The sequence below is a fragment of the Aquarana catesbeiana genome, linkage group LG01 (assembly GCF_042186555.1).
Source record: "Aquarana catesbeiana isolate 2022-GZ linkage group LG01, ASM4218655v1, whole genome shotgun sequence".
NCBI classification, from domain to species: domain Eukaryota; kingdom Metazoa; phylum Chordata; class Amphibia; order Anura; family Ranidae; genus Aquarana; species Aquarana catesbeiana.
Window position 1 is genome coordinate 567,918,495 of NC_133324.1, and position 27,109 is coordinate 567,945,603.

The 27,109-nt window shown below is 42.1% G+C and overlaps 1 protein-coding gene across 1 annotated transcript in view; it reads right to left on the reverse strand.

Annotated features, from left to right (window-relative positions):
• Window positions 1-152: 152 nt before the first annotated feature.
• The window catches only part of STK11 (serine/threonine kinase 11), a 74,679-nt gene continuing 47,722 nt past the window's right edge, over window positions 153-27,109 (reverse strand). The window contains exons 7-10 of the mRNA XM_073597115.1: window positions 14,529-14,586; window positions 9,877-10,064; window positions 8,377-8,579; window positions 153-583 (exon numbers count right to left, since the gene is read on the reverse strand). Of these exons, the coding sequence (XP_073453216.1) occupies window positions 8,398-8,579; window positions 9,877-10,064; window positions 14,529-14,586 (428 nt within the window). The 3' untranslated portion in view covers window positions 153-583; window positions 8,377-8,397. The remainder of the gene's footprint in view (window positions 584-8,376; window positions 8,580-9,876; window positions 10,065-14,528; window positions 14,587-27,109) is intronic.

Below are 27,109 nucleotides of genomic sequence, written 5' to 3' on the forward strand. Positions count from 1 at the left end.
ACTTATGAGAAAAAATGCGAATGTTTCCATATAATTTTTCAACTTCATTTTTACATTTACAACAGACCACATATATACATGATATTTAACAGCTGCCAAAAAGCACTGCCCTGTCAGCGTATGGAGATTAAGCCAATGCTCAGAAACCAATCTAGTGGAAACCAAATAAACGTTTAATTACTAAGGAGAAAACAAACAACCTGTGATCGTCAACACACGGCTTCTTTTCTCCTGATGCACACACACAACAGCTGGGTTTGGTTGGAGGAGTTCTGCGCTCCTTTTCCCTTCCCACTCTGCATTTCATTGTGTATGAGGGCTCAGATAGGGCTGATGATGGGACCTCCACCTCTTAAGTATATTACATGTAGTATACAGCCAGACAATGAAGTGGAGCCAGAATTAAGTTCAAGTCATAAAGTGCAGCAGATGCTGGACACTGCGCAAGTCCTAGGAGGTCCAGAGGAGGATGGGGCAAAACAATTAAAAGGGCAGTTCCCTTTACTGCAGCAATTCGGCTGTAGCATCTGTTGGGCAGAATCTCGCAGAACTGAGCCGGGGTGGAGCCTGCAGGACTGGGTCACTAGGAAAGAAAAAACAAAGACTACTTTAGTGTTATTGTTTACAAGACATGTGTACAACATATTTTTATGAAGCCACAATAAAAATAGAGAATTAAATAATTCAAAGCTGTTTTTCTGTGTCAGTGACATAGGGACCACAGACCCTCTGTGGTCCCCAAACTCATTACTCTTCCAGCAGCGTGTACTACGTAGTGGTGCTTCTCCACGAGTCCCAGAATTTGGCCATATAAGATCACATCACATGACTGTACAAGGAAAAGTCAGCTCTCCGGTCTAGATACAAAGCAAAAGCATCTCTAACACATCTTCTACATTTTTAAAAATGGGTTTTGAAGGCTTGAGAACAATCAATGCAGAGGGATATCTGAGCTAAATGTTAAATTTGTCTCAGATGTTTAAATTTGGAGACATTAGACACCTTTCCTCAAATTTCTAAAATTACAATAAAAAAAACAAAAAAAACACTAACAGTTTAAATTTTGCAATTCAAAACCTGTAGCATGTCTAAGAGAGATTGCTTAAAATTAATGGGTTTAATAAAAAAAAAAAAAAACACAAAAAGACATGGCTTACAAAGGTCACCCTAAAACCATCACTGAATACAGAGTTTTTGTGAACAGATTTAGTCTGACGAAATGTGCGGTTAAACCCCAAAGCCAAAATGAATTATATTGCAGCTTACCAATACTTAGATGTGGTGGCTGCAAGAATTTTCTTTTTTTTTTTTAAATCTTTTTTCCTTTATTTTTAAGCTGATGATCTAGCCAGTAAGTCTTAATTTTCATCTTCCTATAGCAAACCTAGCTGTCCAGCAAAATTGGAATTCCAACAATGATCAGCTTTTATTCATTTATTCAAATTCTTCATATCAAAGAGACCGTTCAGGTCCGCCTGTCAGTTTTTTAGGCGGACCTGAATGGACGCTCCATGCAGGTCTATGGAGCGATGGATGTCAGCGGTGACATGTCCACTGAATCCAGATGGATGGAAACCGTATTTTCCATCCGTCTGGTGGATCGGATGAAAACGGACAGGTGGTCCCTGTTTCATCCGATCCCCCATAGAGAAGAGTGGAGCTCCGACAGGTCTGTCCCTGCACAGTGAGCGGAGACGGACCCGTCATCCGCCGGCTTAGCAGTAATCAACTGGGCGATCCCCTGCTGAGCAAGTGGAGTCCGTACACGGACAGCCCCGTGTGAAAGGGGCCTAAGAAAGAAAGGGGGAGATTCACTAAAACTGGTACATACAGAATTTGGTGCAGCTGTGCATAGTAACCAATCGGCTTCTAAATTCAGCTTGTTCGTTTAAAGGTGAAGTACAGCCAAAGCTCATTTGGCTGTACTTCTGTGGATCACAGGAGAAGTGATCACTCCTGCACTCCTGTGACCAGTTTTCAGCAGAGAGCGGGCGAAAGCCCACTGTCGATTGATGTCACAAAGCAGGTCCAGGCTCGGGAAAGATCGTGACCATATGGTCGGGATCCGCCCACATGCCTGATCTGGCCATTCCCACCCTCTCCACAGCCCAGCGCTCCAGTGAGCGTGGGGGGGGGGATAGAGCAGTCACCAGCTCTCTGCTCAGGGAGCTCTGAGAACTGTGCGATCGGCGGTGTTTGATCGATTGGTTCTCAGTCTTCGAGCAGGCGGGGGACGGATGTTGCATCCTCCTAGGCCTGTACGATGAAATAAAAAAAAAATCAAAAAAACCACACCACACTCCCATACTTCTCTTTTAAGCTTTGACAATAAAACCTGGAAGTTGATTGGCTATTATGCACAGCTGCACCATTTTTTTTTTTGTACATCTCCCCTGAGGTGTGTTACTAGCTTGGATTACCATGTGATAACAGAGTTTAAAAAAGTAAACTAATGCAGCCATCACATTTAAGGACTGATAAGCTGCGATACATTACATTTTTGTTTTTTGCTTTTAATAAGGCTTTAGAAAGTCATTAACAGCAGTAGAAAAGCTAGCAGTCCATGCTGCTGCATATTGGCGTCCTCTGACTGTAACATGTACTATCAGCAGTTAAACCCACAATGATCCTGGTTACTAGCACTTAGGTCTTCGCAAATAGAGTTTTCATTCATTAGACACGTTTTACACAACTCCGATTAGGCTTTGGTTCAGTTAGGTATTGTACATAGACTGCTAAGGAAGCGGAACCCAATATATGCACCTAGCCAATAGGCATCTCTATGGAGGAGTGTTTGTTAAACTCCATGTATCCTTGGCAACAGGAAGACAAGTAACTAACTGTAATGCATAGTAATCTTCCACCTAACTGACCTGTTGAGGAAATATTACTGCATTAGCTGGAAGGTAGGCTGAAATAAATACTAAAGCCCCATGCACACGCAACGCACCTAGGAGGGACAGTGCAGCATCCCCCCACTGCAGGCAGCTGTTGAAGAGGGTGAACACTCTATGGAGTTGTACCAGTGTTGAGAGTCCTGTGTATTCAGGGACAAGGTTCTGGAACACAGGTCTTCTGCATTTCTGAACTTTGTCCTGAATACACAGGGTCCTAAACACTAGTACAGCATTTAGAACTGCCATAGACTTTGACAATCTGTCTGTGGTGGAGCTAGACGCTGCACTGTCACTCTTGGGCACAGTGCTGGGACAGACTTAATACTGCTGAATAGCCCAGTTCAAAAGGCCTAAAATGTCATTTGACTAAACTTATAGTTGTAGAGAGGCAAGTTGTTTAAGTCTTTTAGTGACTTCAGTGATGTAATCTCTGTACTTGAGTTCCTAGCACTACACATCTGTTGTGCCAATTACACTGGGCACCAACTCTCCCAGCTAGGTTTTCCATTTATTTTGTTATGGAGGTATGAAAATACCCATTTTGGAGTGACTCAAAAAAAATTAACAGGTGCAGCTCAAGGCTCCACCAGGTCCTCTTATGTAGCAGCCGCTTGGTGTGCAGACAAGGACAGAGCTTGTCCCAGCTCTAGACAGACATCGAATGCAAAAGAAGGCATATGATAGCCTCAGCCCAGTCTCCAACTAGGCCACTCCCCCAATGAGCTTCACTCTGCCCACGGAGCTTAGTCATTTCCCCTTGACTAAATTCAATGGGTGGAGTGAAACACGTTGGGGCGTGGCCTGATTGGAGACCAGGCTGAGGCTGTCATACATAAAACTTAAACTGCACAGATTTGTAAAATGGTCATTGATTTTATTGTCATATCTGTAGGCTCTATAAGCCTGGTTGAAAAACTCCCAATTTTCAATCCTCATGTCTTGCCTTGTTGCTAAGATTTCAAAACTGTTGGCTTTCACTCCTGTATGGCTGTGACCGTCCAACAGCTTCCAACAAAGCAGGAACACATACCTACAGGTAAGACAATAATATTAACCCACATTTTACAAACCTGCAGTTTTTTTTAATACCTACTGGGGCCCCTTGACTACATAGACCAGCAATTCTCAACCAGGGTTCCTCCAGAGGTTGCTAGGGGTTCCTTCAGCATTGGGCCATTTCTGCCCCTCGGATAAGTTCCCACCGACACCATCTTTTTAGCTGTCTGTAAGGAGGTAATTCTTCCCAATGACCACAAGTGTAAGGACCATTCTTCCCACTGACCATCACACTAATGTATCATGAGTTGTAGATTTCTAATTTTTAGCAGGGGTTCCCCGAGACTGGAGAACTATTTCAAGGGTTCCTCTGTGCTGAAAAGGTTGAGAAAGGCTGACAGACCGTTTTCTGGAAAAAGGTAAAGTTAGCCTTTAAAGCTGAACTCTGGGCAATTTTTTCTTCCTCCATGCAATGGGGCTGTGCCTGAACTGCATGGGGTAACTGCTCGTTTTTGTCTAGGGGATTGGAGAGCCAAGATATACTCATTTAATCAGTGCAAGACCGACCCCTGTGCCCCCCCCCCCAGTCTAGCGGTCTTGGGCAGTGGAATGTTCATGAAGTCATCACGCCCTTAGGCCGACCCTGGACGTTAAGACATCAGGAACAGTCCACCGCTGGGCATGGGAGAATGTCGTTTTACAGAGAATCGAAGGATCAGTTGAGTATAGGCTCTGCGTTCACCCCTATACATAACACGCTGTTACCCATGCAGTGCGGGCACAGTCCCACTGCATGGGAAAAAAATTTTTTTTTGATCGGACTTGGGATTTAAATACCAAGTTTAAGAAACAAAAATCAACCATTATATATGTCTCAAAAGACAACAAATTCTATTTTCCTGCTGAAGTGGAAGGCAAATAGGTGGCATTTCTTTCAAGTCACAACCAGCTTTAACATGTTTTTTCCAGATAATTCCTAAAACAGTGATTTTATGTAGAAAAAAAAAAAAGAGAAGTAAACAACTCTAGGGCTTGAGTCACAACGTAGCATTATATATAACGAAACACTGAGATGGGAGAGAAGAGAAAACCACATGAAATGGAAGTGTATATGCAGAGAGTCAGAGAAACTGTGGATGGAGAAGAATCAACGTCAGAAAAGACCTGCTGTCATTGGCAAAAGCTATGACTCATTCCCTGCAGGATGTGAATGAAGACACCTCTTTATTCAGAGCTCATTATCTCTGCTGATGCCTCTAGATCCCCCTGCCGCCCACATGCTGTCTCTGTGTTGGGGCACACAATCAGACCCTCCCCCACACCATGAATCTCTTTACTGAAGCAGGCAAGGAGGTGCTATTACCCACTACATTTTAACCCATAGCTTATCAGAAAGGACTGCATTCGCTGGCAAACTGGAATATGAGCAAACGATGGCAGAAACATAGCAAATCATTTGCACTCTGACAATTTTAGAATGCATCATACATAATTAATCATTTGCCTAATACAGAATTTTAGTACAATATTCCAACAAAGATTAGCAGTGTTTTATCCATGACCTCCAATTTCAGCATAGACAAAATGACCATTTACTACTGCCTTGTTAAACGTAAACACTTTAAGACGGGGCCTATTTCTCAAACTTGTTGTTTGCAAGTTAAAACCATTTTTTTTTTTTGCTAGAAAATTACTTCGAGCCCCCAAACATTATATATATTTTTTCTAACACCCTCGAGAAAAAAAAATGGCGGCCTTTGCAATACTTTCGGTCACACCGTATTTGCACAGCGGTCTTAAAAAGGCGCAATTTTTTGGATAAAAAAAAAAATAACACAACCGTAAAGTTAGCCCATTTTTTTTATATTGTGAAAGGTGATGTTACGCTGAGTAAATTGATACCCAACATGTCACACTTCAAAGTTGCGCCCCCTTGTGGAATGGCGACAAACTTTTACCCTTAAAAATCTCCATATGCAAATTTCAAAAAACTCTACAGGGTGCAAGTTTTGAGTTAGAGGAGGTCTTGGGCTAGAATTATTGCCCTCACTCTAACGATTGCGGTGATACCTCACATGTGTGGTTTGAACACAGTTTACATATGCGTTCACTTTTGCACACGAGCTTGGCGGGACGGGGCACGTTCAAAACATTTTTTTTTCCTATTTATTTTACCTTTTCTTATTTATTTTTACACAGTTCTTTAAAAAAAAAATTGTGTCACTTTTTTTCCTATTACAAGGAATGTAGACATCCCTTGTAATAGAAAAAAAGCATGACAGGACCTCTTAAATAGGAGATCTGGGGTCAAAAAGACCTCAGATCTCATATTTACACTAAAATTGCAATAATGAAAAAAAAAAGTTTGAAAAAAATAAAAAAATGTTGCTTTAAGAGCTATGGGAGGAAGTGACGTTTTGATGTCACTTCCGTCCTGCAATGGTATGGAACCGGGTGGGGGCCATCTTCCCCTCACTCAGCTCCATACCTAACATGGAAGAGGACCCGATCGCCTCCGCTGCTGCCTCCGGTAAGTGGCAGAGGGCACCAGAGCGCGGCAGGAGGGGCCCCTCTCCCACAGCCAATAAAAGTGATCTCGCGGCACATCCGCCGCAGAGACCACTTTTATCTGAAAGCGGACCGCCCACTGAAGAGTAGGATACCGGGGTTATGGCAGCTAGCTGCTGCCATAACAACGATATTCCTCTTCAAAGTACCGCCGTATAATGATATTATACGGCGGGCGGTCCGGAAGTGGTTAAGGGTCAGAAAAAAAAAAACAAAACACATTCTTAGCAGATTGTTCTGTTGGTCCCCACCCCCAAAATAAGCAACATATTTGGGGATCTTAATTGGTTACCAGATTTACTGATTTTTCATGTCTTATGTGGACAAGCCCATAAAGGAATGATCAACACTTCACTTTGAGTCTCGGTTCACACTGATGCGGTGTGGGATTTGCAGAGATTGCTGTGCATTTCTTGCACGACATCACAATTACACTCTGTTCATACGAACAGCTGCAGGTGTCAATGTTAAGTTAACGACACCTCAAATACGATTCGTAAAATGCAGTGCGATTGTAAACACCCATGCGATCCAATTCCACTGCGGCAAAAAAAAGGTGCATGCATCTTTTTCATGCGAGTGTGGTGCAATCTGAGTCATACAAAATGAATGCGCTCAAATCACACAGCAAAGAATTGCATGCGATTTGAACAGTAATGTGGTAAAATTCCTAGGCGAATCATATGCGGTTCCCTGCGGTGTGAACCTAGGCTAAAAGTAAAAACCATCTATCAAGGCATTTTCCCTTCTTGGAAAAATCAGCTGGCAGTTGGTTAGAACTTCATATGGTGAATTAAATACACCATGTTTTCCTCCTCACTACCAGGAAGCAACATGCAATATCTTCTCTCTCTCAATATAGACAGAGATATACACCGATTAGCCATAACATTATGACAACCCACCATAACCCATCGAGGCATGGACTCGGATCTCTGAAGGTATGAGTTGAGTTGCATCTTGATATAGCGCGGTCTTACCGGTATGTTGTGGTATCTGGCAGCAAGCCATCAGTAGCAGATGTTTTAAGTCCAGTACATTTTGCAAGGTGGGGCCTCCATGGAACGGACCATTTATTCCAGTGCATCCAACAAATGCTCGATTGGATTCAGATCTAGAGAACATGGAGGCCAAGTCCTCACCTCAAACTCTTTGTTGTGTTCCTCAAACTATTCTAGAATTTATCAGACCAATCCACCTTCTTCCATTGCTCCATGGTCCAGTTCTAATGCTCATTGTAGGGGATTTTGACTGTGGACCCGGATCATGGGCACCCTGACCAGTCTGCGGCTACGCAGCCCCATACACAACAAACTGATGCACTGTGTGTTTTGACAACTATCGAGAACAAGCATTCACTTTTTCAGCAATTTGAGCTACAGTAGCTCTTCTATTGGATCAGATTACACAGGCCAGCCTTCGCTCTCCATGTGCATCAATGAGCCTTGGTCAGCCACGACCCAGTTAATGGTTTTTGTTCTTGGAACAATTTTTGTAGGTCCTGACCACTGCAGACAGGGATATCGCACAAGAGCTGCAGATTTGGAGTGCTCTGACCCAGTTGTCTACCCATTGTAGTTTTGCTCTTATCAAAGTCACTCAAATTCTTACACTTGCAGAATTGTTCTGCTTTCAACACATCACTTCAGGGGCAACATGTTCATTTGCTGCCAAATATAGCCTACCCACTTTCATGTAACAAGATAAACAATGTTATTCACTTTACCTGTCAGTGGTCATAATGTCATGGGTGATTGCTGTATACATTCAGTATATACGATAGAGTTTTGGATAATTATTTTTGTTACATATTCATATTATTTGCAGGGATTGCCTTCAGATAATCCTGGGGTGAGAATCTATTTTATGGCACAGACCATTCACACTCATATTCCTGAAGGTCGTTTTAAACTACCTTGTAGAGAAGACTTTCAGGTCACTGTTGCTTGCAGGCTGACAGCTTGCGTACTTTGCCCCCTGATGTGCTGGCCTTGCGCTGGGATGCAGAACTAACTCTTCTTTCTGTCTTGAGTTGATTCTCTGTGCCATTCATACACAGTTGTTTGGTAGTAGCACTGCCCTGCGTCTGTGCAAACATTTCCTCTTCAGGCACCTGCCCTGGGAAGGAGAAGAAAGAACTTGTTAAGAGAGGGGACATGATCCGTCCATATGGGAGGGGATCCATTATCCTGAATGGCTATTGGTTGGCATTCTCCAGAAAAGGGGAAGCACTAATCTTGAATAAACATAACAAAATCCTGTATTTTTTACAATAAACTGAGTTATGGCTTTTCAATAAACAATGGAAAGGAAAATGGCTAGTGAGGGTGTCCATGTACTTGCTTAAAAATATTTTTTCCTGTCAAACAATCCAAACCCTTTACTGTTAAAGTCAATGCTGCATGAACAACTGGGGATTTCTTCTTTTTTATAAACATTTATCTAAATTAATTTTTCAGTCTTGACTGTTAGAAATTTTCCAAAAAAAGGGTGTTTTCTCTAGCCTTTATAATTTTTTCTGCATTTACTTTCTCTTATTATTCCTTAAAGAAATACATTTGGCACTGCTTTGGAGGAGAGGATAGAAGGTGGATGGGAGGGACCTTCTTCAATGTACTGTAAATGTTGAACCAAAAGCTATTGGGCTGTCCCTGCAGTGTCAAAAATGTACAGTGCTGTGAAGAGGACCGGGCATTACTGGAGACATTTCTACAGGAACCATCAACCTGTAGGATGTGGGACATACTTCATTACAGGTAAGTTACAGTATGTGCCTGCTGCTGTATCAAAAAACATTTTATCTAAACTTCAGCTTTAAACTGCAAGGCTAGTCAAACCTCTGTAAAATTTAAATGGAGCAAGGAACAATGAGAAACCCTATTGTGTTTTACGGCCATCAACAACTCCACTGGGGAGATTCCCGTCACTGTCCCATGACAAATTGATGCGGGGAAAACTATCAAACCATAACACAGAAATAAAAATTTAGTTTTCTTTAAATAGCACTGAAGAAAGCTAGAACCCGTCAGCTTTTTATTGCTGCTTATGCCCCTGTTGCATACTTCTCCATGCTTCCTGTCTGGTGAGGAAACATCTCTCAGCACTTTTGGTAGCAGTAAAAACCTGAAAGGGCTTGTAACACTATTATGCTCTATCCAAAAATGTAAAAGCAAAACAAAACGTTTTAGCTGAAGTTGCATAATAAATACGACACTACATAAATCCTGGCAACAGTGTGAAAAACTAGAGAACCTAAATGTACCACTACCATACGATCTTGTCCCTTTTGAGAGGGAATTTGAATTGCTATTCAAACTATCTGGAAAATCTTCTGAAAAATACTGGTTTCCAGAATAACCCTAACTACAATCTCCATTAGTGCTGGTGTCCAGGCTTAAGTGGAAGCCCGCTTTACCTGGAACTGTGAAATCTTGTGTGTAGATGATTTCGTCCTCCAAGTCACAGAGGTCCTCATCTTCACTATACCCGTGCAGATCCTCCAGGTAAGGCACAACTGTCAGACTCCTCCAACGGTCCTTGGTTTCTGAACTAGGGGGAATGGGTACCGGAGGATCCATCTGTGGATGCTTCTTTCGGAACCAGCTGCAATGTTAATGTGAGATCATAAAATATGTTCATATGAATACACAGTAAAAATGGATAAGGCAGACACCCCACGCTATATATGAGTAGGCACTAGTTACTATTATTAATAAATGAATGATGCTCAGGATGCAGCACTATCTACAAGTGCCACACTCTACTCGTATTCTCATTCCAACTTTAGTACAGTCTTTTGCATTCATTTTTCTTTTAATTCACCCATCTTTTGCGGTCTGTCCACATCTAATGTTTATTACCTTCTAATTTTTCATATAAGCACAGATTGCTCACATCCACGCAATTTACTATTTCTAGTGTCTGCCTAAACCATCATACTTTGCCCATCGCTTGCTGAATGCTGACCTAGTTGGCAATCTTATGCCTAGTGGACAATACACAAAATCGTACAGAAATGATGTTGACAAAGCAGAAGCTGTGAAATATTGGAATGCCCTGCTCCTGAGAGCTGATCTAGAAACTCCCATGCCTTGTTCCTGGTTCTTTTCCCTCTGACGACGTGCAGCACGCAGAGAGGTGACCCAGTTGCCGTGGCAACCAGCTGAGGATGGGGGGGGGGGGGGGTTTGCTGCTGTTACTCTGCACATCTTTCCACGCTCAGTAGATGAGTCACAAAGTATCTTCTAAGCACCCTGTCACTAAAGGGGGTGAAAGCAATAGGAGGGAGGGTGAAGGTTTCAGCAGATAGAAAAATAAAGGAGAGATACATAAAAAAGGCAAAGAAAGATGGAGAGAACCAAATCAAGTAGAAGAGAAGGCGAAGCGTGCTTATTCCAGAGAGAAGCTGAGGAGGAGAGAGTAGGTAAGAGACTTAATTAGGCCATTGTCACATGGGACTGAAAAGAAGTTAAATAAAAAAATAAAAAAAAAAGGTGTTGGGTATTAAAAAAAAAAAAAAAAAAATATATTAATTACACACACTTGCCAACCTAATCTGTACATAAACACCTTATGTAGAGAGTGCAGCAAGTTCTGCAGATCAATATTTGTTCAGATAATAAGCATTAAATTCTGAAAGTCCAACTGTCCAATGGTTGACTATACACATGGCAAGTTGGAACTTCTACCTTTTTCAATCAGCTTTGGAATGCAGAAGCAAATCTTACAGACCAAGGTAACCTACCACTATCCCTGCCATATTTTATGTATTTAAAGCAGAACTAAAAAGGCAGTTTATACTTACCTTTACTCCAATGGTCCTGTTCCTCGCCAGCATCTTTACCCATGTGCCAGTTTCTGGCCAACTTCATTGGCCGGCACGGGATGACGTCACCCCTGTGTATATTGCTGGCACACAATGATCGGGCTGGCTGTTGTAAAGCAGAGATGCGCATGCACAGCTCAGTCTACGTGGCGGGGGATGCTGTAAACAGGCAGGTTAAGGGTGTTATTGCATGTCTTTTCTGCAATAACAAAAAAAAAAAAAAAAAAAAGCCTGCCTGCCTGCTTGCAGCGACACTTTAGTTCTGCTTCAACTATGCAAATAAACAGTTTTTAAACAGTCATAGTTTAAAGCAGGGGTTAGCAGCAACCTGTCTATCACAATCTACCCATCAACCACGGGCAGGTGATGGGTAGATCGAAAACATGTCCTGGCCTCGCTGACCCACTGCTTCCCCCAAAACTGCAGAGTGGCGCAGGCACACAATCAGCCAATCCTAGGCTGCAGAATATGGTTGCCACCTCATCCCTTAAATCCGAACACATCTTAACCACACAGGTTCTGTGGCTGATTAAGATGTTAATTAAACTCATTTGGTGCCTTATCTGCATTTAATTAGCCTCAGAACCCATGTAATTCAAAGGTGTTCAGGTTTAAAGGGATGAGGTGGCAACTCTACTGCAGAGGCAACCCCTGCCCCGCAGCTGCATGTATGTCATGGATGATATCATGTGGGATGGAGGGCTGGTGGGGATTAGCAACATGCAACAGCAGCTTCTCTGCGCCACGGTGCATCATGAAATCATGCCTAAACACCATACCTTCCTGTCCACCCTTACAGACAGCTAAAAGGATCATTGGTGTCTTCCTATTGACTCTATAAAGTGACATTGACCCTGGAACTATTGCATTAACCACCAAATGGGAGGTGAATCAGCCACAGCTCAATGAACCCCCAGCAACCTCAGGAGGAACCTTAGTTGAAAATGACTGCACTATACTGTGTGTCAGTGATCATTGCTAATAAAGCCTGGCACATACTAAAAAAGCCTGACAGCTCCAGTTGGAGCCACTTTACTAACAGTCTGACGTTAATACAGCAATCTTGCTTGCTGAGCTGTTGTGTTAAGACAGGGGGAGGCCCCCAACTTCCAGAACACTCTGGTCAGCGCTCTCAGCCATTGGCTAAGAGTGCTGATGGATTGCCAGTCGGCTTCTGGTTTTCCAGCATACTCGTCTGACAGAAGCCGGCCAAATGGCCAGCTTCTGTTGGACCGGCTGACATACACACGGACCGAATGTCAGCCGTTTTTTATTGAACTAGCCAATGACTCCCAACATTCGGCCAGTGTGTACTAGGCATAACTGCTAACTTCTGCTGTATAAGCAGACTGAACAGTAAATTGGATAAAAAATTCCAACCTACTATGCTCCTGAGCCACTGTTCTCCCAATACAGTTGTTCATACACAGTATGTTTGTTCATATTGTTCAAAAATCCCAGTACAATTCCTCATTCTGTCGTATATCGCTGTTTATTGGTGAAAGGTGTTCATTTGCTTTAAACGGGTTCTACATACTTATACGAGTCTATAGGAATGCAACACTTGCTTGAGACAGGTCAAACGTAGGTTTACCAGAAGATCAAATGCACCTGATAATGATATCTGAATGATCTCAGAAATGTCTAAAATTTATACCATCAACACAAGCCCAAAGCTTGTGGACACAGGCCCTAATGCCTGGTACACACAGGCAGATTTGTATTGTTCAACCTAATGGGCTGAACGAAAAAAAGACCTGAGGGGCTTGTTGTATTAACTGTGCGATGTTAGTACAGCAATCTCCCCTCTGAGCCATTGTGTTCTGACAGGGGGACTCCCCCTCGCCAGAACACACTGGTCAGCACTCGCAGCAATTTGCAGTAAGTGCTGATTGGATGCCAATCAGTTGCTGGTTTCCAGCATGCCCGTTCGACAGAAGCTGGACGTTAGGCCAACTTCTGTCAGACCAGCTGCTGTACACACTGGCTGAATGTCAGCTGGTTTCTGTTGATCTGGCTGATACTGGTAGATATTCAGCCCATGTGTAGGCTTAAGTGTGTGTGTGCACAAACTAATTGCTTTCACTGTCCTACCAAAAGGTAACAAGGGTAACCAAGGGAGTAAAAGGTCAGATGTTAATATCTTGCAATGCTGATAAGTTTTTTTAATACAAACAAAATTAAAAACGGAGTATCTTTCCAAATGTGCTGGGGTAGGTATGGTTTAACTTTACTTTAGATAAGAAGTTTGGGTTTCAAGAAGCAAAACAAACCCCCCCCCCCCAAACTTATACTTACCTAGGGGGATGCAGCATCGATCCGATGCTGCATCTGTCCCCCGCCACCTCTGCAATTAGAACTTATTGCTCAAGTTCTCCCCTCCACTCTGAGCAGAGAGCCATGATGGTTAGTCACCGGCTCTCTGTTCTTCCCCTCCAGTGCTCACTGGAGGACCGGGCTGTGCAAGGGGCAGGAGCAGCTGGCTCAGTCTCCCAGCCTTCTGGGTGGATCCCAAATGTAAAGTCGGGATCGATCCAGCATCTATACCGACTGAGTGATGTAAGCCGAAAGAACAATCTATACTCCTCTGATCCATAGGAGAAGTAGGACCAAAAAAGCTTTGGCCATACTTTTCTTTCAATCTGACCCTTTTACGTAACCCATCACTCAAATATCAAGAATTAACCAGAATCCCCAAATTAACCACAACAATTTAAAGAGAATCTTTCACCAATTTAAAAAAAAAAAAAAAAAAAAAAAAAAAGGAAGGGGGAGGGGGGGGAAATCTTGCAAATTAAGACTATTTATACTTACCTGTCCCAACACCATTTCGCTAATCTTCACTCCTATGCCACTCATGACATAAAAACAAGTTCAAATAATAATAAAAAAAAAAAAAAAAAAACAGGCAAAAGGAAGGAAAAAATGAATGATGTAAAAACAATGACATGGTGAAAGGACATAAGTAAAAACAGGAATCAGGGAGGCTTAAAGAAACCAAACGAAAATGGAAATAAACATGCATGAACTCAGAAATGCATTACTATCACTGTGTACAGTAGTTACCAGGAGAAGCTAAAGAGTTTTATAAAATGCAAGCCAGGCATTCCCCCTTAACCATTAGATGTTCAGTAGTGACACACGTCCATCATCATGACCCATCATCATCCACTGACTCAGACCAAACATTTCTGTAACAATGAGGTGCTATAGTTCTAGTGACAGCAAGAAATTTAACCCACTTGTGACGACGAATCTGCTGTATTGAAAACCTCTTGGTTGGGTCATATTCCAACATTCCTAGGGGAAAAGAAAAAAGTATGAATAATTAATCAAAAGCATAGTTGGGATATTAAACATCAGAAACAGCAGTTATGGTAAATGCTCTAAAAAAAATGAATGACAGTAAACCTCAAAATATTTTGAAAATGTAGCTGGGTCTGAGATCTTACAATACAGATCAGTAAGCAGATCTCACAAAAAGGAGCAGTCAATGCACGCTGTGCAGCAAGCTGCACACGGCAGTTGGCAATCATGATCAGCACAGGCAGCCCTTGTGTGGCACGCGTTTGTCAATATTTTCTAGTGATTCGGTTTATAGTAAATCTTATTTTGCGATCCACACGCTGTTTAGTCTGGTAAATTACATCGCATGTCTGGCCACCATCATTTTATTAATTCACTGCTTGATGCAGAATTGGAGAGAGGCCTCTCCCACAAACTTGTATGTCCTGTAAACAAAAAATATTATGCAGCACCAAAATTAGATTTTTTATTAGTTTAAAAAAAAAAAAAAAAAAAAAAAAAAGGAGGATCCTATATCCATTTCAATAACCTACTCTGCAGTAAATAGAGAACAGGTTTTCTGAACAACCCACTATTAAATTTTTAACATCTAAAGGATCTGTTCATAATTCCGATGGGTTACAGACATGTTGTGGATTTTTGGGTACATTGCCACTGAACTTTATGCAATAGGTTGTGTGGGAAATCACATCATAGATGGAGAAAACAGTCCTCTTTTCAACACAGTGCACCCACGACACACCTAGAACAAGCAGCTATGAACAACGCCTACAGCGGGGGTTGACATTACTCACTGAGCAAGGCAACAAAGCATAACTGAAGGCTAACTAAAAAGGTATTATTGTAAAGCCAATATTCATTTTAAAAGGTACATTGTGTCTTAAGGTTCCGTTCACACCATGGCGTTCCAGATCGTGGGTGGATATGATGCGCTGCGTCTTGGGTGCCATTGAAAGTAATGGGGATCGCAAGTGTGTCCCGCGATCCGGAAAGCCATGGTGTGAATGGAGCCTTACTAGTAACTGTCCTGCCACTACTGTCATTCATCCTAATACATGTAACTACTGTTCCCCAACTGTCATTGTACTAGCTCCATAATGTGCAGATCTGTATTGGGAACACCATTAATGACACACACTAGTTCTATTAGAGCACTGCATTGAGCAGTGCTCAATGTACTCAAAGTAATGCATTAAAGAAGGGAGCTAAAAGGTGCACAGAAAGTAAGTGGCCAAGTCTCCTATGTAACAAACACCTGGGGGCTATGTTCGTTTTCAAGATAAAGTTTGAAAAATCAGTTGAAAACAGACCACTTTCCACACTATACATGCAAGTTACTTTCTGTTTTCCCAATTTACACACTGAAAAGGCTCAAAACACTTTGGTTTAAATCAGGTCAATACGATTTTAGGTGCAACTTTTGTCAAATAAAATGGGGGGGGGGGGGGGGTAAGAGACAAGCATAGAAAAGGGTAATAGAAACCCAAAAGGCTACAATAAATTGCCTAATTATGTAGGAAGGGCAAACGTTTAGGAGAATCAAAAAACACGATCCAAGAAAACCACAAGTCCTTAAACTCAGTAAAGTTTTGATGACTGTGGCCAGTAGCTCCTACATGCGCATTATGTAGTTCAGCGATCCATTCCCAGACAGTAGGAGTCATGGGGTACTTCCAATGTTTAGGAATCAGAGCCCAGCCCACCATAATTAAGAATCAGAACAGATTATTTTAAAGTGTTTGATGCAGCCGGGGAAACATAGAATACAGGGCTACTTCTAATGTCACTGCCCAAGACCTTCCCCTAATAAAAAGATGGCTCAGATAAAAGATAGTCATCCAAAATGGTTTAATTTTACAACAGGACCACCACACATGGAGATGCGTACCACCTTGATCATCAGATATCCAACATTGATCAGGAATAGACAGTATAATCTTGTGTAGCATGGCTGGACAATAATACCAGAGGGTCAGAGTTTTGTAGTTCCTTTCCTGTGACTGGGAAGCTAGCGTTAATTTGAAAGTGAGAAGAATAACTTTATTTCAATCCTCTGGGGAGGGAGTACTTCCCAGTTCTTGCTCCCAGTCTTAGACATAAAATAGGTGATTGGGATAAGCATGCGACAAGAAGATGCCATAAAGTATGGATACAGCATGGAGACATTCTATGTTGGCGAGGCAAAAGGGGTCAGGCCTCTATGAACGCTATTTTATGGCTAGCGTGCATTAAAAGTATCGAAGTTGAAAGTAAGGCAGCCACTGGCTACAGCAAAAAGTAGGGAGTGTGTGAAATGGCTCGCCCCCTGGAATGTTTTTAGTTTAACCACTTGCCAACCGCCGCATGTACGTCGACACAATGGCACGGACAGGTACGTCCCGTAAAATTTTTTGCCGGCGGCGCGCGCCTGCCGCAAGCTCCATGAGTGTGATCGCAGGTCCCGTGGACTCGATGTTCGCGGGGATACCCGCGATCATCTCATGGAGAGGAAGAACAGGGAAATGCTGATGTAAATAAGCATTTCTCCGTTCTGCCTAGTGACAGGACACTGATCACAGCTCCCTGTAATCAGAAAGGGTGATCAGTGTCGTGTCACACATAGCCCCCCCACAGTTAGAATCACTCCCTAGGACACACTTAACCCCTACAGCACCACCTAGTGTTAACCCCTTCGCTGTCAGTCACATTTACACAGTAATCAATGCATTTTTATTTCGCACTGATCGCTGTATAAATGGGAATGGTCCCAAAATAGCACCAAAAGTGTTCGATGTGTCCGCCATAAAGTCGCAGTCACAATAAAAATCGCTGATCGCCGCCATTACTAGTTAAAAAAAAAAATTAATAAAAATGCCATAAAACTATCCTCTATTTTCTACACGCTATAACTTTAGCGCAAACCAAACGCTTATTGCAATTTTTTTTACCAAAGATATGTAGAAGAACACATATCGGCCTAAAATGAGGAAAAAAAATGTTTTTTTATATTTTTTAGGGATATTTATTATAGCAAAAAGTAAAAAATAATGCGTTTTTTTTTTTTTCAAAATTGTTGCTATTTTTTTGCTTATAGTGCAAAAAAACCCCGCAGAGGTAATCAAATACCACCAAAAGAAAGCTCTATTTGTGGGGAAAAAAAAGGACATCAATTTTGTTTGGGAACCACGTCACACGACTGCGCAATTGTCAGTTAAAGCGATGCAGTGCCGAATCGCAAAAAGTCCTCTGGTCTTTGGCCAGCCAAATGGTCCAGGGCTGTAGTGGTTAAATAATGTGAAGTTTAGTTGGACTATAAAAAAGGAGAAAAAAAAAAACAAACATAACATCTATACTGCATAAAATCCGTGTGATGCTACAGCTGTGTCCTGTTGGCTCCAAGACAAAGAACTGAGTGATCACATGACCCTTGATTGCTCAGTTCTTGGTTTTCTCGGAGCAGAGATCAGTGACTGTCAGTCACTGCTCTCCACTCTGCTCCTCCAGGACTCACTGGAGCAACAGGCTGGAGAGGGATGGGATCAATACAGTTGGGATCTGTACAGAGCCTGTAGTGGCTCTGGGGCGCCTGCTGTCAGACGATTCTGGGTCACAGGAGAGCAAATTGCAAGTGCCTCCTGTGACCCAGAATTGAAATTTAGCCAAAAAAAAAAAAAAAAAGCTTTGGCCATACTTCTCATTTAACATGCCATCTTTCTGTCTGTTTTACTGTATCTGAGAAATTATGAAGTATTTTTCTCTCTCTGGAGATGGACTGAAACTTTCTGACTCCTGACAAATGTTGAAATTGTTTATCAACATTTTGGGATCATATAAACTGACTTGCAGAATTAGAACCACGCAGCTACACTCACCAACTGACAGTACTATGAACCACAGACAACTAATCTCCATGGCGACAGTATGATTTCGATCTTATTAATGCATCCCTATACACACCAAAATACAGAAACCTTATATACAAGGGAAAACAAAGCAAAGTAATAGACATTGACTAGAGCTCTCAAAGTCTAAAGATTGATTGTCTGTGTGTGTAAAAATATATAAAATGTAGTAAATCACTCTACCATTTCCTGATTTTATTTTTTAGCTTCTAGTGTCATCTGCTTGTTCACTTGATTAGGAATCTGCAGCCTGATAGCATGGATTCATTGTGTAATGAACAAGCTGTTGACATAGATGTGACACAGGAAGCTAAAAAATGGGATCTAGGAATAGTGGAGTTCTCTTTCTGGCTGTACACGGTAAAGTGTAACCCCCCACCCCCACCCCCAACTTTCCCGTCTAAACCTGTGCTTACACTAGTGGCATTTAGTTTGAGATTTTTTTCTTTTAAGAAAGTTCCTTTGATTTTCTAATCATTGATGGGGTCAGATCAATCTTCGTTTCAATCAAATTTCTTTGTGTGACTGCAATGACGAGAAAATTGAAAAAGGAGCAGGATGGATATTTTTTTCTTGAATTAGTACATTAACAGCGCATGTGGTTTTCATTCAGGAACATTTCATTCATTCCAAAATCTTTTATCAAGTCATCAAGAAGGTGAACGTTCGTTTGAAAAGCTACCAGTGTATGGCTATCTTAACAAAATTAAAGATGAGGAACAGTTCATGGTTTATGTAGGGATTTTAGATCAAACCGCAAAGCTCCAAAGGCCGGGTTCACACTGGCACGACATGGCTGCCATCCTTCTTTGCCCTGCAACATTGGTCCTACAGCCATCTGACTTGAATTAACAAGATGAGATTTTGCGCCGACTTTGAGATATGCCGACTTGTCCTTTGACCAATCAAAACAATCCCAGTGTGACAAATTCCTTTTTCGGCTGCTGTAATCACCATGTCGGATGTAACAAGTCGGATGGTTAGGATGAGGATCCAACTTCAATGATATTGAATAGGCTGAAGTAGTGCAGGAACCTTTTCTAAAGTCGGATCGACTTGTTTTGGACTAGTTAAGACGGCTCTGAAAGAGAACCATTGATTTGTGCATGTCATGAGACATGTGCTCCCAAAGTCGGAGCGTATGTCGCACCAGTGTGAACCAGGCCTAAGGCTTTATTCACACATGCAAATGGGACCGTTACTGATTACATTCAGAGGACCCAGCTGCGGTCAGCAGCCCCACAGAAAGCAACAGGAGGGTGACAGCTTCCAAAGTCAACTGCGGCCACTCCTATGTAAACTGCTCATGGAACAATTACCTGCAATGATCAGTCAATTTGCATGCAGGGCCAATCATCGCAGGTAATTACCCCATAAGCGATTACATGGGAGCGGCCATGATTAGCTGTGGGAGCAGTCAGCCCCTTGTTGCTTACAAAGGGGCTGCTGCCCACAGCTAATTGCTAGGAGCCCCCTGCATGTAAATTGGTAACAGGCCTATAGCTGGCTATACACCAACTGAAATCTGTCTGGTTCAGCAGGGATCGGCTGAATTCAGTGTGTCCACTTCAGTTCAGTCCACCCCCCTCTTATGTTGCCAAGTGGTTGCAGCCACTGATCAGTACATTCTGACAGCAGCTATCAGAATACAATGTCCCCAGGTAAATGATCTAAATTAGGAAGCAAAAGAACAGATTCACAAATAAGCCCCCCATTTTCTTCATTCTGGGTTGCAGTTTGTAGGAAGCTCCTATTCTCGCAACACTGATTATCTAGTCACATATGCTCTACATTCGTTTAGGTAACCTTTTTATTTTATTTTAAACACTAGAAAAGTGACAAAAAAAAAAAAAAAAAAAGGAATCTAAACCTTTATTGTTTTCCAACCAACAATCTATACTATGCAAGCTTACAGCAGGCGCCCCTATATACTACATTCATACCCTAATCTCATTCTTAACACAGGTTACCACAATGCCGCTTTAAACGTATTGCAAAGGCTGCCTTTTTTTTTTTTTTTTATCCCTGCTTAAAATTCTCAAAGCAGAAGGGAAAGAAAAAAAATGAATCAGTGATTACTCAGGGAACCTATTTAGATTCCACAAGCATACGGGCTTCTCTGAGACTCCAACCACTGCAAGCCAAGGCTCTCCTCCTTTCTATCCAATACACCCACACAAAGACACGCAGCTCTGCACCACTGAATGAAGGTTTACATTAATAACCTCTATGGAGTTTGCTATGAATGAAAAGACGTCAGAGCTGATCCTGTACAGACTGAGGAGTGGTGCTCCATCGCATATTAAACATTCAGGTATATCTTGGCGTGATAAGGCAGCTCCACACACTGTGCTGTATGGGTATTGCAGAACATCCGAAGCTTGCTTAAAAAAAAAAAAGGAATAAGCTGCTACAGTCAATGTATTTTAGATCTAAAAATTTAAAACAAGGTATTTTGATTTGCCATGAATAAATGTAATTTACATTTACTCCTCATGCATACAGGATTTAATATTTAGATTGCTAATATACACTTTGAGACACTATTCTAAAAATGAAGATGCAATAAGAATGCATCCAGAGCAGGGCTTTTGCAACAAAAAAAAAAAACACATAAGCAGCTAGTATAAGGGGACAGGTAAGCTTACCTAAAAGTTTACTGTTCCCTAAAAATGCCATAGTACTATCCTAAGGTCTACCCGCTGTTCCAGCATGTACTCCATCTTACAAAAATCTACAGTTCCCAGGCAGAGTAACCTTGAAGAGTATATGTTACCTCAACACTTCAGATTCCTGATACGTGCCTGCTGTACCATGTACTTGTATGAGATAGTATCCTGTTCTCTTTGTATTGCTTCCTTTGTGTGAAATCCCTGATGCCAGTCTCTCTGCTTTCCTAAAAACTGACCGCACAAGGCATAAGAGCACAACCTAGTCAGTTCTCTGGCTGTGCTGGGAACTAAGGATGGATTCGGGCGTGTTCGCACACTCCACGTGTAGAACCCCGGCAGGAAGTCGGCGCGGCGGTGCGCTAATCACAGGCAGTAAGACATTTCCCGATCTCTGCAGCCACGCATTGGGACAATGTCTCACTGCCTGTGATTAGTGCAGCGCTGTGCCGACTTCCTAGCGGGCTCTGCACGTGGAGTGTGCGAACACGCTCGAGCCCCTCCTTACTGGGAACTTAGCCTGTTCTCCTCCGAAGATCAGATTTGTCCTGACACGCCGATGGGAAGAGCGGTGTGCTGCCGTTTCTCCTCCTCTTGCTCCCTGAGCTCCTTATGCAGCTGAGAACAGAGATTATGTAATCGCTTAGGCCAAGCAGCGGCGAAGTTGGCAGTAAAGTGCCACTAGCTTTAGCAGTGCTTTACCATCGTTTTAGCGGCACTTTTCTGCTGCTAGCGAGGCGCTTTTAACCCCCGCTAGCTAGCAACTGAAAAAGGGTTAAAAGCTCCTACAAAGCTTGTGAATCCGCTGATTTCAATGGCAGGGGCGTTTTGGTAGCAGTGTATTCACCGCTCCTAAACCGCCCTAAAGATGCTGCTTGCAGGGCTTTTTTCCCGTCCTGCAAGCGCACCGCTCGTGAGGAGAGGCGCTTTACAATCGATATTTTTAGCGCTAAAACGCCTGTAAAGCGCCTCAGTCTGAAAGTGCCCTTATAAAAAAGGGTGAAAAAAGTAAATAAAAAAAAGCAAAACAATGTTTTTTTTCATTTGCATACACAAATGTTTGGACTTTCATTTCTATTTTAAACTGAATGGGATGTTTTAAATTTACTTTAAGAACAACAGTCTACAATTTAACCTCCGGGTCACTTTATATTCACAGTGTTTCACTGTGAATCAAATGCACTTAGCACTTTAAAAATAGGATGCTACTGCATCTAGAGAAGGGTTTCTCAAACATTCTAAAACGGTTTACGATCCTTCAGACTGCAAGTGGGCCAGACTATTGCCAGCTGGACTTGAAAATGCCCCAGAAGTCAATGGGTGTAAACAAAAAGATCTAGCACCTGTAGTAGGAGGAATAACGCTCCATTTGTGTCAGTGGAGGAAACCGTTCCCACGGTTTGTGTCATATTGGGAGGAATAGTGCCCCATTATTCTGGTCAGTGGGAGGAATGGTCCTTTGTGTCCATGGAAAAAAACATTGCCCCTTTCTTATCAGTGGGAGAAATAATGCTCATCACTGGTGTCAGTGGAAGGACAAGTGCCCCATTGATGGTATCAGTAAGGAAATTGGTGACCCATTGCTGGGGTCAGTGTGAGAAATTGTCCCCTATTGTTTGTACCAGAGAAAGGAATAGTACCCTAAAGATCAGTTAAAGGCAAGCAAAAGGACTGCATCCAACCCATGGCCTCCAGTTAAGGAGACACCGATCTACAGCATCAGTGTTGATTCCATTTTTTGGTAACCAGTTTGACTTGCGGACTACAAAATTCAAGACAAACTAGTTCATTACTGCAAAAAAAAAAATAAAAATAAAAAAAAAGGAGCTTTTGATTGCTGTAGTGTAGAGAAAACTTTAGCGAGTTTTGTGCTTCTTACATTAGTTGCATACACCATAATTCGCCGCACATACATGACAGGCATACCAGTCAAAGTAAGACCTCCAGCGCTGCGCTCTCAGCGCAGGGGCACTTCTATTCTCTCCTGGTCTTCTCTTCAAGTTTGCGCTGTTCAGCCAGGCCATGATGAGGTCACTCATGTGCTTGCACATGGGAATTGCATCACTATGAAACAGAGCTCTGTGCATCACTGGTGACAGTCAGGAGTAAGTATTTTATGACAGAGGGGTTGTCAGAAAGAAAAAGATAAGTATATTCTGTGTGGACATGGATAGCATTTAAAGCAGAACTTCAGTCATTTTTTAATCTTTCCATCTATTAAATTCCCAGCCCTTGTCGTTTTAACTTTGGATAGTAAAACATTTTTTTTCTGCCTGTAAATACATTATACAGCCCACTTCCTGTTTCTTGTCTGGTAAAAAGCCTAGGCTTGTGACATCATGCACAGCTCTCGCGCTCACTCTTGGGAAAGTTTGCCAGGAAGGGAGGGGGGATGAGTCATAGGAGGACCAATAAGAGCTGCAGGGCTGGAGGCATGCCTCTGTGTGTCTGTGTAAATCCAGGAAGTGAACAGGCAGCAGCTTCAGCTGCCCACAGTTAAAATGGTTGCAGCCAGACTCAGTGGAGGGAGATTTGTGCAGCATATTTGGCAAGTACAGAATCGCAGTATCTATAAAATAATATGCAAAGTGGTTGGAGGGAAGCTTCACAATGGCAAAGATGTTTTTATTACAAATTATGTGAGCAGATTGCAGTTACTCTTTAACATCTCACTGAAAACATTTCCCAACAGGGACACAGACAACATTTAAAACTCAAAATAGGATGCAACTCTTACCCATTCCTCTATTAGTCACTGAAGTTCTAGCGTTTAGCAACTCAGACAGAAATAGGACATGATCCAGACTTGGTTAGTAGTTGAGTCTCTATGCCAAGGATCCAGTGGGTTTCACAGAGACACAGCAACTGATAAAATGACTAAAATTCCCTTTAGTACTGTAGTTAACTTTTTAGGCCACAACAGGTTCGCTTTAAAAGGAAAACTGACGGTCTGCAGGCTGCCAGTTGGACAGCCCGGTTGCTTATGAAATATTACATAAACATACTGAAATGTAGTAATCAGCAATGCAAGATTAAAATCTAGTTAAAGCGGAGTTCCGCCCACCGCTGCAAAAATGAAAATGAAACATTTAATCCAGTGTTTGGTTGTCTTCACCATTTGTCAACAACGGTCTGTGTTCTTTTGGAGATGTTGGTGCAACATCCTTGCTTTCTGTGGTTCATCTTCACTCCATTACCTCACAGGACAATTTTGCCAGCTACCAGGGTGTACAATTCCATCTATGTCTCTTCTCTTAAGTAGCTCAGTGCTAATATAGAGTACATTTATATATATATATATATATATATATATATATATATATATATATATATATATATATATATATATATATATATATATATATATATATAAAAAACACAATAGCACTCATGGTTTTACAATACAACTGTAGAGGTGGTCACATGTTTAGCAATGAATGGGTCTTATCATGTGTGTTTTTATATGTAGTTTTCCATAACCTTTTCATACCATTAAACTTTTTGCCTTATTGTGATGTACAGTGGGCTGTGAGAGTCTTTTGTTTCGTTAAGCGAGGAGGCGGTTGAGCTAAATTCAGGTTTTTTATTCTTGAGTTACACATATATGATTTTTGACAAAAGCTCCCACTTGTATCCCTTTTCCCCCCCCGCTCATCTATTTGATGAGTGTTGCATAATGGCAGATGGCCCCCTTCCCCTCACCAGGTAATGATAGATGACGTTCCCCCACCGGGTAATTAATGACTGATTCTCCACCCAGACCCCCCCCCCCCTCATCCTGCTAACACAGTAAAATCTGTAGTCCCTCAGGAGGTGTTCGGGAATTTGTGTGAGGATTTTTCAGCAGGTATTTTTTGGGAGGGTGGAGCAGTGTGCATCTCTGTGCACAGATCTGACCATTAACTTACCTCATTGATGACAGTGGTTCTGGCTCACGGATGGTGCTCTCCTCCTGGCTCAGCAAGCCCTGTGACTGCTTGGTGTTCGTCCCTGACCGGTCATCAGCATTTACATTTTCCCGTCCCAGGCTGGCCGTTCCCGTCCTTCCTCCGCTAGCTACGGAGGGAACATTTTTTTTACTGCCCACTAGATGGCACTAATCCCTATCAATACACACACACACACACACACACACACACACACACACACACTGGGGGTGGGGGTGGAAATGCGATTCGGAAAGGAATTGCACTGCATTCCCATTCAAATCACATGTGTTCCTTTGCAGTGCGATTTGCGCCCATTAATTTTGTATTGACGCAAATCGCGCCGCAAAATATCGGTTTCAGAATCCCCAGCATTTGGCCCGAGTGCAGGTACACGCTCAAATGCCTGGTATCGGCACCAATACCGGTGCATCCCTAATTTTTACCTACAGGTAAGCTTATAATAAAGCTTATTTGTAGGGAAAATTAATATCTCCTAAATGTCCACCATTTAGGAGATATTTGCTCTTTTTTTTTAAAGGGTAACTTTATTGTACCTAAAATTTACAGATACAAAATAAAATAGAGCGAACATTGCCCAGGTATCACAACATAAATGTAAACAGAGTGTCCATTTAATAAACTTACAGCAGGTATTAAGGAAATGGTTACAGTATACAACACAAACTCATCTATAATCATAAAGAATAAAGATACAAATTGTCAATGGAACGTTACATACGCAACAGAGAGAAGAAAAAAAAATAGTTTAGAACTCTGCAAGTAGTCCCTAACTCCGGATAAGTCAGGTGGTAAAGTGCTGGTAGAATTTTTACCCATGGATTCCAGCTTTTATGAAATTTGCGAGGGCAGCCTCTAGCCTCATATGACAAATTGTATAATGGGAGTGCCCGATTATTAGGGCTAAGCCAGAAAGCTATAGTAGGGGGAGCTGGAGATTTCAAATACATGGTGATAGGTTTGGGAATTCTTAGGTAGGGATTCATCATCAATATATCCAAATAGGCACCTTAAGGGATTACAGATATTAAGTATTTGAGTAAGCGAGTTGATGAAAGCGGTGACCTCAGACCAAAAATGATCTAATAGGTGGGCATTGCCATAGTATGTGATAAAAACATGCCATCTGCTGAGGAGAATTTGGAGAAGATAGCTGAGGGCAACCTCTTCAAACGAGAAAGGAGATAGAGAGTATAATAAGACCTATATAGAAACTTGGTCTGGATAACTTTATCCTTAGAGGAGATAAACACGGGGACCTGTAGCGGGAGAATTTCCTGCCAGACTTCCTCCGCAAGTTCCGGTTTGTCTGAGCACTATTTGGATTTGGTAAGATTGAGTCTGTCGGTTTTAGAGTGAAGTAGGGAAGAATAATATGTAGAAATGAGTTTAGAATGAGAAGGATCATTCAAGAGGTGTTCCAAAGAGGAGGGATATAAATAGATATTATGCAGGCCAAAAGTGAGCTGCAGCCATATGTCGTAATTGTAAATACCGAAAATAAGTTGTGGACGGGAAATTAAAGTTAGTCAAGGAGCAAAAAAGGTATCCGATTAAAAAAAAAGTGTAAAAATCAATTTCACCTCATGCCAGAACCAGAATGCCTCATCTGTCCTTTGGAAAAACTCCCACAAACATGGACTGTTCCATAAGAGAGAGTTGGGGGAGTGTACAGGGGCTATTCCAGATGCAAGTACATTGGAGAGTTGGCAGCATCATGGATAAAATACTTGTACTCTCCCTGCCCATAGCGTTTTGGCGGTGAATTACATTTTGTAGGGATTCGTAAGATGTGAGAATAGCTGCCGATAGGGCTGTGACTGCATTATTAATTTCAGGATAGAACCACCAATGAGCATGATGCAATTGAGAGGCAATTTAATAGGTTTGTACGTTGAGGACTGCAAGGCCCCCTCCAACAGCTCTACCTCCCCAAATAAAGGACGCAAGGATAAAGTCAATCTCATGAAAGCAGTGTTAAGGGGTATACACTGTGGAATTACCTAGTACATAGAGGAAG